Source organism: Suricata suricatta, chromosome 1 (assembly GCF_006229205.1).
Source record: "Suricata suricatta isolate VVHF042 chromosome 1, meerkat_22Aug2017_6uvM2_HiC, whole genome shotgun sequence".
NCBI classification, from domain to species: domain Eukaryota; kingdom Metazoa; phylum Chordata; class Mammalia; order Carnivora; family Herpestidae; genus Suricata; species Suricata suricatta.
The window spans coordinates 13,183,989-13,196,368 of NC_043700.1; the positions used below are offsets into that span (position 1 = coordinate 13,183,989).

At 41.8% G+C, this 12,380-nt stretch overlaps 1 protein-coding gene and 1 pseudogene across 1 annotated transcript in view; both read left to right on the forward strand.

Annotated features, from left to right (window-relative positions):
• Positions 1-12,380, forward strand: part of WWC2 (WW and C2 domain containing 2) — a 180,954-nt gene that overhangs the window by 86,584 nt on the left and 81,990 nt on the right. The window contains exons 3-4 of the mRNA XM_029934162.1: positions 770-973; positions 1,760-1,836. Coding sequence (XP_029790022.1) covers positions 770-973; positions 1,760-1,836 — 281 coding nt within the window. The remainder of the gene's footprint in view (positions 1-769; positions 974-1,759; positions 1,837-12,380) is intronic.
• Positions 7,541-8,162, forward strand: LOC115271585 (annotated as a pseudogene).

The following is a 12,380-nucleotide window of genomic DNA, read 5'->3' on the forward strand; positions in this document are numbered from 1 at the left end:
GCCCAAATAGAAACCAGCCCGAGACTGTTCTTCACCTAGGACCAGGGTTTGGGTTGGTTGTTTGGTTTCTGTGTTGAGTTTGTTTTTAAATTTCCAACCCGCTGTGGAATGACTGATGTTTTTGTAAAATACAGTAGAAGTTAATTACTTGGAAAATAAAAAAAGGATAAAATGCGAGCCCTGATATTATTAGTCATCAGTATACAGTATCTATATAAAATTGCTATGAAGATTTCAAAATACCTACTCGTGACTTCTCTGCTTATGGCAGCGGACACATAGCAGAGTCCGTGGCCCTGTGAGGTCTGCCAGCAGAGACCGCTGAGGTAGAGGGCAACATGGCGATAGGGCCTCGGATTAAGTAATCGGAAACATGGGCCATGAGAAGTAGATTAGGTTCCGATCACAGAGGGCCTTGAATGCTGGCATAAATGGCTTGGCTTTTATTCTGTAGGTTTTGGGGAGCCAGAGAATCCTCCAGAGAAATGGCGGGACCCCAGCTAAGGAAGCCGACTTGGGCAGCTCTGTGTGTGATGGATTCACAGCGGGGATAAACTGTTAACAATGATCTGAGAGGGAGTGGACCTTGGGGAGCAACTGGGGTACATAAAACTGGTACCAGATTTCCGGGGAAGTCACTTCACAAATACTAACGCACTGTTAGGAGGATGTAAGAATTAAAGCCAGCAACTATTTTTTTTAAAGCTTAAATAATCCAAAAAAAAACCTCATTAAATTCTAATCACTAACCCACCTGATGTCTTTCCAGAAACCACCCAGATCGAAGACCCTCGGAAGCAGTGGAGGGGGGAGCAGGAGAAGATGCTCAAGGACTATCTGTCGGTGGCCCAGGACGCTCTCAGGACCCAGAAGGAGCTGTACCACGTGAAGGAGCAGAGGCTGGCTTTGGCCCTCGATGAATACGTACGATTAAATGATGCCTATAAGGAAAAGTCAAGTTCTCACACAAGCTGTAAGTACAGTGCAGCTGCGCGGACTGTGGGAGTGGGGACTGCAGCGGAGCTCCAAGAAGGCCGCCTGCGTTCCGCCCGTTCCGCCCGAGTTTCCTGCGGAGGCCTGTCCCTTCCTAGGCACCAAGAGTCCCCAGAAGCCAGGAGAGAGGGCGAGGGCACTCCGCAGACCTCTCAGCCAGCCGCTTCCCCTCCGTCCAGGCAGAATCCCTCCCTGGTGGCTTTCCCTCCCTTCCCCTGCCTGGGTGCCTTTTATTTATTTGTGAGTTAATGTTTGCCTGTTCGGGTCAAGGCAAGTAGTTTGGCCCCCTTTGCTGCTCTTGTGCAGCATCTTAGCGGGAGGAACTAGGCCCGCTGGCTGGAATGCCGCTGTCCGTCCATCACCTGCTCGCATCTCAGAAGCTGGTTTGTTGCAAGAAGCAGTTTTGATGGGAGTGGCTCCAGAGTCCTACTGGAATTCCAGGTTTCTGGGTCACGCGTGGCTCGGACAAACCGCGTGCGCAGGAAGGGCCACCAAGAGCTCGGGCGTAGGTATAAAATCCACAGAAGAGTAAGCTCCATGGTCTTTATGGCATTCCACTTTCTTGAGTTTTTATTAAAAATTATAAAGGCTTGGAGACTGCTTTTTATATTTAGGTGTCTGATGAATGACAATAAAGGAATTATAACGTTAAGTGTCCACAAAAGCCCATAAATCTTGTTTTTAGAGTTTGTACATTCCAAGCTGAGCGCTGGCTCAACCCCTGGTAAAAAGTTCCTTTTTTTTTTTCTTTTTTCTCTTTGAAAAGTATTCTCAGGATCTTCATCAAGCACTAAGTACGATCCCGATATTTTAAAAGCAGAGATCTCCACTACGCGATTAAGGGTAAGAGTTTTCTCGATTGTGGTTCTGTGTTTAACACATGCATCGAATCTGAAGGTAATGGTAGGGGCGCTAGTGACGGCAGGAACCTTCTGGCAGGAACCCCCTCCACTTTTTCCCGGACAGTGGCCGTTCTGCCTTTGTTACCACGTTCGCTGACTGAGACCGTCCTCGACGGAGACGCTGTGTGGTCCGTTGCTCGGGAATTGTACCAGCTGCAGTGTGGGAGGTGTATTATATGTGCCCAACGTGTCACATGTACTTGTTAATGTATGTTAATACAACATTCCAATAGACTTGGAATATTTAGTATATTAAATCAAACTTTGAGGCTCCGTAACCTTCCCTTAACTGTGCTGAAAAGTTGAGTGTCATTGCTCTCCCGTTGGACCACCTGTCCCCAGATCACCCCTTCTCTCGGTCAGATTCCACCAGCTCCTCACACTCCCTCATGCATTGTTTCCTGATCTTTCCCTTAAATCTTTTTGACCAAACCGCTGCTAAGGCCAGAGCTTGTTTATCCTTGACTTTTGGAGTCTTAACGACCGTTCATCAAGTAACTACAATCGTGCAACGAGGACGTATGTCGATCTACGTGAACTAGATCATGACCCTGATTCCAGCAGTCCCCAGTGCATCCCTGCATCCACACTGTCCTTCTCCCGAAAGGTAACACTGGCCGCCTCCACGCTGTAGGTGAATGTTTCGCTTGCTCGCTCTGAATTTTGTACAACTGGAATGCTACCGTATATGTTATTAATGGCTTCCTTTGAAGGAACGTTTCGAGTCTACGGCCATACCACCCTGAACGCGCCTGATCTCGTCTGAAGGGACGTTTCGAGATTCACCCATGTTAGCCTTTACTGCAATAAGCATCTTCTCTTGTCTGCGTACCCTAAATTCTTTATCTCTTCTAACTACTGATGTACGTTAGAGTGGATTCCAGTTTCTGTGATGCAAATCTTTTGGTGCACAGAAGCACACATTTTTGTTTGTTGTGAAATTAAGAGACTTGCCGAGTGGGAAAATACACATGCTTCAAGGTTAGCACATGCTGGCAAAGGGCTTCGGGCCTTCGGATTTCCTGATATTTGCCCTTAAAGCTAAACTACTTTATACATATAACTTCTCATTCATCCCACAGGTTTGGAATTTTGTGTTTTTATGATCAGTTCAAAATATTTTCTAACTCTTTATGATTTCTCATATAAGCATATTAATTTTTAAGCCGTTGAGGGTTTTCTTATCTTTTTTTACCCCTGATATAGCTTAATTCTCCACCATGTATTTTTCAGTTCTAAAATTTCTCTTGGAGGTTTTTTTTTAATGTTTTATTTATTTTTGATACAGAGAGAGACAGAACATGAGAGGGGGAGGGGCAGAGAGAGAAGGAGACACAGAACCAGAAGCAGGCTCCAGGCTCTGAGCTAGCTGTCAGCACAGAGCCTGACGCGGGGCTCAAACCCACAAACGTGAGATCTGACCTGAGCCGAAGTCGGAGGCTTAACCCACTGAGCCACCCAGGCGCCCCTGTTGGATTCTTTTTTTATTTCTAGTTACTTTCCCACATTCTGCACACTGATATGTAGTTGTTTGAACAAAATAATCACCATTACTTTTGAACTCCACATCTTTATTAATAGAGTGTCTAGATTTCTTATATTGTATTCTTCGATTTGGCCTGTTTGTTTCCCATGGTTTTTGGTCACTATTTGGGCAAGCGTCGTATAGCTGCTCACTTTTCATTAAGAACCATACGTTACGAATGAAGAAGTGTACAGATAATTTGAGGTTTGGGATGAACTTGTCATCCTTCAGAGAGGATTCAGTTTTGCTTCTTATGGGCAGTTAGGCCGGGGGCAGCTGACTGTAATTTCATCTTGAGTCAAGCTATCTGAAATCTGGGCTTCATCCTTCTTCTAAGAGCAGGTCTATTTCCAGCTTGCCCTTTGTCTTAGGGCAGAGCTCTTCCAAATCCCAAGTGAAATTGGAGAATGTTTAGAGGGCCTCTTCTGCTCCACTGAGGTCAAACTCCAGATCTCTCCCCTGAACCTCTCACCTCCGTGGGACCACTCGTAGGTCTGTAGCTCTGGCTTCGGTCACGGTCTCCTCCCAACTCCTCAGCCTCTCTGTTGGTTGTTGACACAAATGCCTCAAAAGGAGAAACCTTGCCTAGTCTGGGTCCTGACTAAGGGCTTTCCTTACCTTTTGGGTCTTTAACCCAAGTTCTTGGTGCCATGGTTGTTCTCCGGTGTCTTCGTAGAGATGTTTTTTGTTTTGTTTTTCTTTCTCACAACTCTATTTGTTCTCAGAGGAAGAGTATGAAAAAAGCTTTGTACTCTTAGAAGCTATCTCTCCCTTCAGTTTGGATTTCTTGGTTTCATTTATGAAATCATTAGTAGAAGTGTGCTGTGACATTCTACCATGAGCACGCGTCCAGTGTATCCACCGACCCTTTCCCCCGTCCGCCCACCCCATTCCTCCGTCCCTTCCTTGAGAATATCACGTGGCGGTTGGTCAGATGCCCTGTTGTATCTCAGAATGTGTCTGCACATTCGTGTGATCCGCTTGGCTAGGTACCTTGTCTAAAAAATGGAAATGAGGGTGTTTTGTTAAGTTTACTCTTAGTAAACTTTAGCGCTCACTTGAGCCATGCACTTCGCAGGAGATTATCACTTACTATTGCCCTTTGAAATTTTAACAGTTTTTCACAGTTCTCATCTTTGTTAAACACACTGTAAATGGAAGAACCACAATAGGAATATTCCTATTACCCAGTAGGAATAGTGTTCCATTTTTCCTTTGAGGAAAGAGGCAAACCAAAGAGAAGATTTAAAAACAAAGGCATCTAGGATCTCTCTTCCACATAACCATTTAGAAGGAAATGAAGTCCCATCGCACGCGGGCGATCCCAGGGGACCCCACACGGTCACCTTCCCCAGACCTGTCCTCTAAAGCAGCAGGCCCTCTTAGATGAAGCTTCTGTCACCCAGGTTGGGTGTCCTCTTCCCATCAGCAGCTGGTATTTCCTATGTGTATTTCGTCACCAGGAGACCACAGAGAAGAGCCGTGAGGAGGCGGCGCCCTCCTCCAGAAGAGGGCGTGAGACCCTCATAACCAGCTGGGACGGGACCACAGAGGCCACATGGTCTTCATCGCTTCTGTTAGCGAATAGGTGCTTGTTTAGCACTGCCTGTCAGTGTAAAGGCCTTTTTAAAAACACTCCCACAGCAAATTGGCCCTTGTGGTCTGTGTTGCTGCTGTCATGGCCCGAACACTGTGACACAGACGGTGCCCTTGCTCTGCTGTTGGAGGGCGTGTTGGCCGGGCAGCCCTTGCGGAATGCCCCAGCCATCCAGAAGTGGATGGGTAACTTGGCAGTCTCTGATTTTGATAACCTGGCCTTTCTCAGCTTTTTCCCCTATAGAAATCCCTGTGTCTGCTACTCCCTGTCACAAATTAATGCCACCAGAGATAATAACTCGTGAACGAACTAACTCTTCATTGCTTTGGTGTTTCAAGTACCTGCCTGCATTTTTGATGACCAACAATTGTTCAGGCCTAGCCAAACACAAGCGTCATGCTTCATTATTTTGATGCAGTGGTATTAGTAGATGTCCTCCACTTGTTTTACTGAATTAGAGCTAGCTGGTCAAGTATTGCAGAACTAGGTACTTAGGACTATGCATCTAAAGCATCTGTTTTAGGTCTTAGGTATTGGTGATAATTCAGTTTTCTTTTCCCCCTTGGTCAGAGGGGATAATAGTACTTCTTGGTGTCTTCTTTCTCATTATTTAAATGGGGAAATAAGTAAGTTAATGCTTTTTTTATCAATATACTCATAACTTTTAAAGGTGGCATTTAATTGTGTGAGAAAATCTTTCTTAGGAAGAAGAATGTAAAAAATTTTTAGTGCAAAATTTATTATTTCTACAGGGAAGTCAACTATTTCTCAGGAAACTGGGAAAAAATACTATTTATTCATAATAGATACTTAGACTATAGCCTTCCTGGGGTAGGGAATGGAATTTCTCATACAGACTAAAACTTAAATTCAGGTGATATTTTTAAAAACTGATACTCCATAACATACATTCATGATAAAAACTCTTAACGAAGTACGGGCTCTGTGTTGACGGCTCAGAGCCTGGAGCCTGCTTCAGATTCTGTGTCTCCCTCTTGCTCTGCCCCTCCCTGCTTGCTCTCTCTCTCTCTCTCTCTCTTTCTTTCTCTCTCTCTCTCTCTGGAAAAATAAATAAACATTAAAAAAATAAAAACTCTTAAGGAAGTAGGTTAGAGGCAACCTACCTCGACACAGTAAGGGCCATACATGAACAACCCACAGCTAACATCATCCTCAGGGGTGAGAAACTGCGAGCTTTCCCTCTAAGATCAGGAACAAGACAAGGGTGTCCGTGCTTACACCCCTTTTATTCAACATAGTAGTGGAAGTCCTAGCCACAGCAGTCAGACAACAAAAAGAAATAAAAGCCATCCAGACTGGTCAGGAAAGAGTAAAACTTTCACTATTTGCAGATGACACAAGACTACATGTAGGAAATGTTAAGGAGTCCACCAAGAAACTACCAGAACTGATAAATGAATTCAGTAAGGTTGCAGGATACAACTCAATACACAGAAATCGTTTGCATTTCCGTACACTCAATAATGAAGAAAGAAAAAGAGAAATTAAGGAATCAATCCTGTGTACAATTGTACCAAAAAAAAAACCAAACCTAGGAATAAACTTAATGAAGTGAAAAATCTGTGCTCTGAAAACTTTAAAGTATTGATCAGAGGAATTGAAGACAACGAAAAGAAATGTAAAGATATTCCACGCTCATGTATTAGGAGAACAATATGGTTAAGATGTCTATCCTACCAAAGCACCTTACACATTTAATGCAGTCTCTATCAAAATACATTTTCCAGAGAACTAGAACAAACAGTCCTAAAATTTGTATGAATCACAAAAGACCCTCAATAGTCAAAGCAGTCATGAAAAAAAACAAAACTGGAGGTGTCACGATTCCAAACTTCAAGTTCTATTCCACAGCTGTAGTGATCAGAACAGTCTGGGACTAACATAAAAATAGACACATAGATCAATGGAACAGAATAGAAAGCCTAGAAACCCACGGTTGTATGCTCAATTAATCTTCAACAGAGGAGGCAAGAATATGCAATGGGAAAACGTCTCTTCAACAAACTGTGCTGGGGAAAGTGGTCAACTATACACAAAAGAACAAAACTGGACCATTTTCTTAACGCCATACACAAAAAATGAATTAAAGACCTAAATGTGAGAAGTAAAAACCACAAAAACCCTAGAAAAAAATCACAGCAGCATCTTTTTAGATATGTCTCCTCAGGCAAGGGAAACAAAAGCAAGAATAAACTGTTGGACTACATCAAAGTAAAAAGCTTCGGCACAGCAAAGGAAACAAAACTAAAAGACAACCTACTGAATGAGAGAAGACATGTGCAAATGACATAGCCAATAAAGGGTCAGTGTGCAAAATATATAAAGAACCTATAAACTCAAGAAAACAAACAATCCAATTAAATGGGCAGAAGACATGAACAGACATTTCTCCAAAGAAGACATCCAGATGGCCAACAGACACTTGAAAAGATGCTCGACATCACACATCATCAAGGAAGTCAAATCAGAACCACAGTGATATAGCAACTCATACCTGTCAGTATGGCTAAAGTCAAAAACACAAGAAACAACCAGTGTTGGCGAGCACGTGGAGAAAAAGGAACCCTCGTGCAGTGTTGGCAGGACCGCAAACTGGCGCAGCCACCGTGGAAGACGGTTCAGAGGTTCCTCAAAAAGTTAAAAACAGGTTCTGTGCCTGCTGGTGGTGGCCACCTCACTCACGGTCCGGCAGAGGTGTGGGATTGGTGGCCGTGGCCTCGGGACTGGGATGAACTGCACTCTGGGTGGAGACCGGGGAGCTGAGCTGAGCCACGGCCATTGCCAGTACAGTGGTAGCCACCGGACTGACCATTGTCGCGACAGGATTTGCAGGCCATTGTTTTGCAAACCATGAAACATACGGAGCCTCAAGTAAAACGACCTTTGCAAAGTCTACCAAAGTGTGCATCAGTGGCGGAAATTGCAGAGGTGGGTTTCAATCCAAAATGACAAAATGAGAAACAGCATTAATACGAGGTGTAAGCCCTACTGCTGATAAAGGAAAAGTAAGATATGCTCGTTGACAAATTACACTTTTAAATCATCCAGACAAGGGAGGATCTCCTTATATAGCAGCCAAAGTCAGGAAGCTAAGGATTTACCAGAAGGTCAAGCTAAAAACTGAAGTAAATGTGTGATGAATTTTAAGTTCTTGTTGATTTATGTATATGAGTGCCCGCTTTTTGTAAGATGCCTCAAAGCTGGAGGGAAAAAAAAAAGGAACTAACCTGTGATCCAGGACTCTCACTACTGGAGATTTACCCAAATAATACCAAACATTAATTTGGAGAGATAGATGTATCCCTGTATTTACTGCAGTACTATTTACAATAGCTATTCTGTGGATACAGCCCAAGTATATCCGTCAATAGATGAGTGAATAAAGAAGATGTTCCATGCACAATGAAATATTATTCAGCCATAAAAATGAATAAAATCTTGCCATTTGAAACAACATGGATGGATCTAGAGAGCATGATGCTAAGCAAGGTCAGACAAGACAAATATCATAGTATTTCACTCATATGTGGAATTTAAGAAACAAATGGACAAAGAAGAAAAAGAATTAAAAAACCCTAGATTTTTAACTATAGAGAACAAATAGTTGGTTAGCAGAGGGGAGGTGGGTGGGGGGAGGGGTGAAATAAGTGATGGGGTCCACTTGTCTTGATGAATTCTGAGAAACATATGGAGCTGTTGAATCACTATATTATTTACCTGAAACTAATAAAGCACTGTATGGAATTAAAAAAATAATAAAATAATTATAATAAAATTTAAACATATTTTAAAAACACACCTTATACTCCCAATTACATATAGGTGAGATTTGGTGACAATTTGGTGGAGAAAATAATTGGTGAATTTTAAATTACTATTGTTTATTAAAGTGAAATAAAACGTTAGAAGTGTAGGGGCGCCTGGGTGGCTCAGTCGGTTAGGCCTCCGACTTCGGCTCAGGTCATGATCTCACGTTCGTGGGTTTGAGCCCCACATCGGGCTCTGTGCTGACAGCTCAGGGCCTGGAGCCTGCTTCTGATTTTGTGTCTCCCTCTCTCTCTGACCCTCCCCGCTCATGTTCTGTCTCTCTCTGTCTCAAAAATAAATTAAAAAAACATTAAAAAATTTTTTTAAAAACAAAAAACAAACGTTAGAAGTGTAAAAGAAAACCCTTAGAAACACAAATGCCTTTGAGAAATTTATTAAGCACTGTAGCATATTCTGTGATCCAGCTTTTAATTTTGTAAAAAAAATAATAACAATAATAATAATAATAAGGCCCCTATAGTTAAAATATACTCTACTCCAAACATGTGGCTGGTTAGTGAGCACTGCTTTCAAAAACCATGTATTTTGTTCTCAAATATATTTACTCACACATTGTTATGTGAGTTCTTTTTGAATTATTTTTAGCATTGGCGATGGACTTGGAAAAGTCATCTATAATCTTACCTATTTGTAATCTTGTGCATAGATTTACAAGAATGGCGATTAAAGTTTAATTTGGTCTCCCTGTGAAGAGAGTTAACTCATGTGAACATGGAACTATTACACTTTAACTAACGATGTAACTAGCACAGCAGTCCGAGCAGTGTGCTTCAGACGAAAAGGAACATGCCTTCTGAGAATGGAAATTGCTGGCAACAGGGCTTGTCTTTTGACTGGACGCGGGAGGTGTCTTTATACTCACTCTGCACTGAAAACTTCGCTTGCATCCCAGGTTCTTCCAGCTATGACTTCCAGGGTACCGAAGGAGCTGGAGCAACGTTAACGTGTAGCACCGAACTGCATTAGATAAGGGTGCCATTCCTTTAGGATGCTGGGAAGTGCATTTGAATCGTAGTTGGTGCTGGGCTAGAAAATAGTCTTATTCGTGAGCAAAATGAATGGTGTGACTTGACTCACATTTCTAAAAAAAAAAAAAAAGAGCAGACTTAAAGAGAAAAGGAGACAGAGGACTCTATTTAATCAAGAACTGCATTATACTTGTCTTTATTATGATGAGCTAGTAACTTGAAATAATTAAAATTCATAGCACAGGAGTGCTTTTTTCAAGAATCATATTCAGACCTTGAGTAAAGTGACTCTGGAACACTTAATCACATTCATTGATTTCATAATATTTTATTTCTCTCTTTCTCTCTAATGATTTTGCTCTCCTTTTCTAGCTTTGAAAGGTGCCATCCAGCAAGTGAAATAATATATACTTGAAAAGAAATCCTTCACGGACACTGTGATGCTGGAGAGATGCTTCGTTTCTTCTCACCTCGATAAACTACCATCTCAGTCTCTCTGGCCCTGACTTTCAGTCTCCTCCATCTTAATTAAAAAACATTCCTAACTCATATCTGTGATGCTGATGGCAATTTAGAAAGTTAAATGCAATCAACTTCTTTTATGAGAAAATAGTCACAAGCAGACAGGAAAATAATAATTCCTAAGTGATCAATTATAATGATTCTGTAAAGCCTGGAAACTCATTCTCTCACTTTTGAAAGACCGTGAGAGTTACACTTTGTGGAACTATATGTGATAAAGACATTATAATGAATACATTCACACTCATACTTATAATCTGGTTCTTTCCCTTGATACATACACGATAAATACATTGACCTAATGTGTTCACGTGAAATTTTGAAAGAATCCGTCTCATGAGGCCCTAACAATGAAGTAGTGAAAAAAATAGCATATTTATACTGTATATGTATGCATGTAGTCATCAGCAATTTCATGTGCATGTTTATTTCTAGAGTTGAGGGCAGTAGACATAGCACTACCCGCCTCTATTTTATTAGAGAACCAGAATCAGAGAGTTCCTTCAAGGTATAGGAAAATAGAATTGTATGATTTGAGATTAACCAGTTGGACCCCAGATTTAGATCTTGTGCCTTTAGCGAGAGAAAGGAAGATTGATGAGATAGGTCCAAAAGGGAGAGATTTTGTAGGCTGTTGGAATCACACAAATATCTTTTAAGAGCTCAAAATGGCTCATTGCAGCCCAGAAAGGATTTGCTGCTATAGGAATTGTGTTTTAACTGCAGACAATTAAAGAACTGGACAAAATCTATGAAACAAGTGCCCTCAGACACTGGATCACAGGCAGGTGAAGTCTGTAATCTCTTACCGAAGTGAAACAGAAGAGGTCAGCCCTGGAATTGCACCATCTCCGGTGGAGGGAAAAGGTCTAAAACATAGTCTACTTGTGTGCTCGAGCTGAAGAAACAGAAGAATAAAGGTCCATGAAGTGGAAGGGTCTGGAATTTGTGGGGAATCCTAGAGAGAAGGGAGCCACAGAGAGGGAAGGAGCAAGAGAAAGCTCTGGAGACTTCCAATGTGATCTTTTCAAATCTCTGCATACAGAGTAAGCATAGTATAAAATATGACCAGGATGGGGAAAGAAAGCAGCAGGACAGACAGTTCTCAGAGGTCATAGGGCTAGGAATACTTTGCATTCTACGAGCCAGAATGGAGGGACCTCCCGAGCTATGGGGCAGCAGAGAGAGCCCTCAGTAGTGGGGCCACATTAGTTTAAGACTAAAGGTTGCTAGGGAGCTGCCCTAGCAAAAACTACAAGCGAGCCTTGAATGGATCATGTTTATTTAAAACAATTTAACTGTGTGCTAGAAGAAAGTCCAGCACCGCTTAAAAGAGCACATCGAAATTGAGCACAATGGTGTAAAATTCACAGTAGCCAACCACTAGTCAAAAATGTCCATGCACATTGGGGAATGAGAGTAGTGAAGAGAGGCAGAAGGAAGGGACCCCAAAGGGGCACAAGGAAGTTTTCAGGGGACTGATGGATATATTCTTTATCTCGATTATGTTGGCGGTTTTGTGGGTATATACATGTCGGCATTTATCAAAGTATCATTCAAACACACTCACTTTATTGTATGCCAGTTATATGTCAATGAAACTGTTAAAAATTGCCAATCAAAAAAACAAGAAACTATGACTTGTAAGAACAATAAGAAATTGTTTAATTAGCAGGCAAACATGTTAAAACATTATATTAAAAAAAACAAAAAACCATATACATGGTCAACAATGTAGAGGAAAACAGGAGAGAAATAAAAATATAAAAGAGATCAAAGTGGAAGTTTTAGATTAAAGATTAAAAATACAATTCCAGAAATGAAAAATTGTACTGGTTGAGAAGAATCTATATGCTACATAATATCAGTGAATTTGGAGACCTATGACTAGTAAATATGCAAATACACAGATGGAAAAAAGGCTGAGAACACGTGAACAGCGCATCAGTGTCTCCTGGTACAGTCTTTAAATGGTCTAATGTGTACGTTAGAGTCCCCACTACAGAGCACGGAGGAAGAAATCA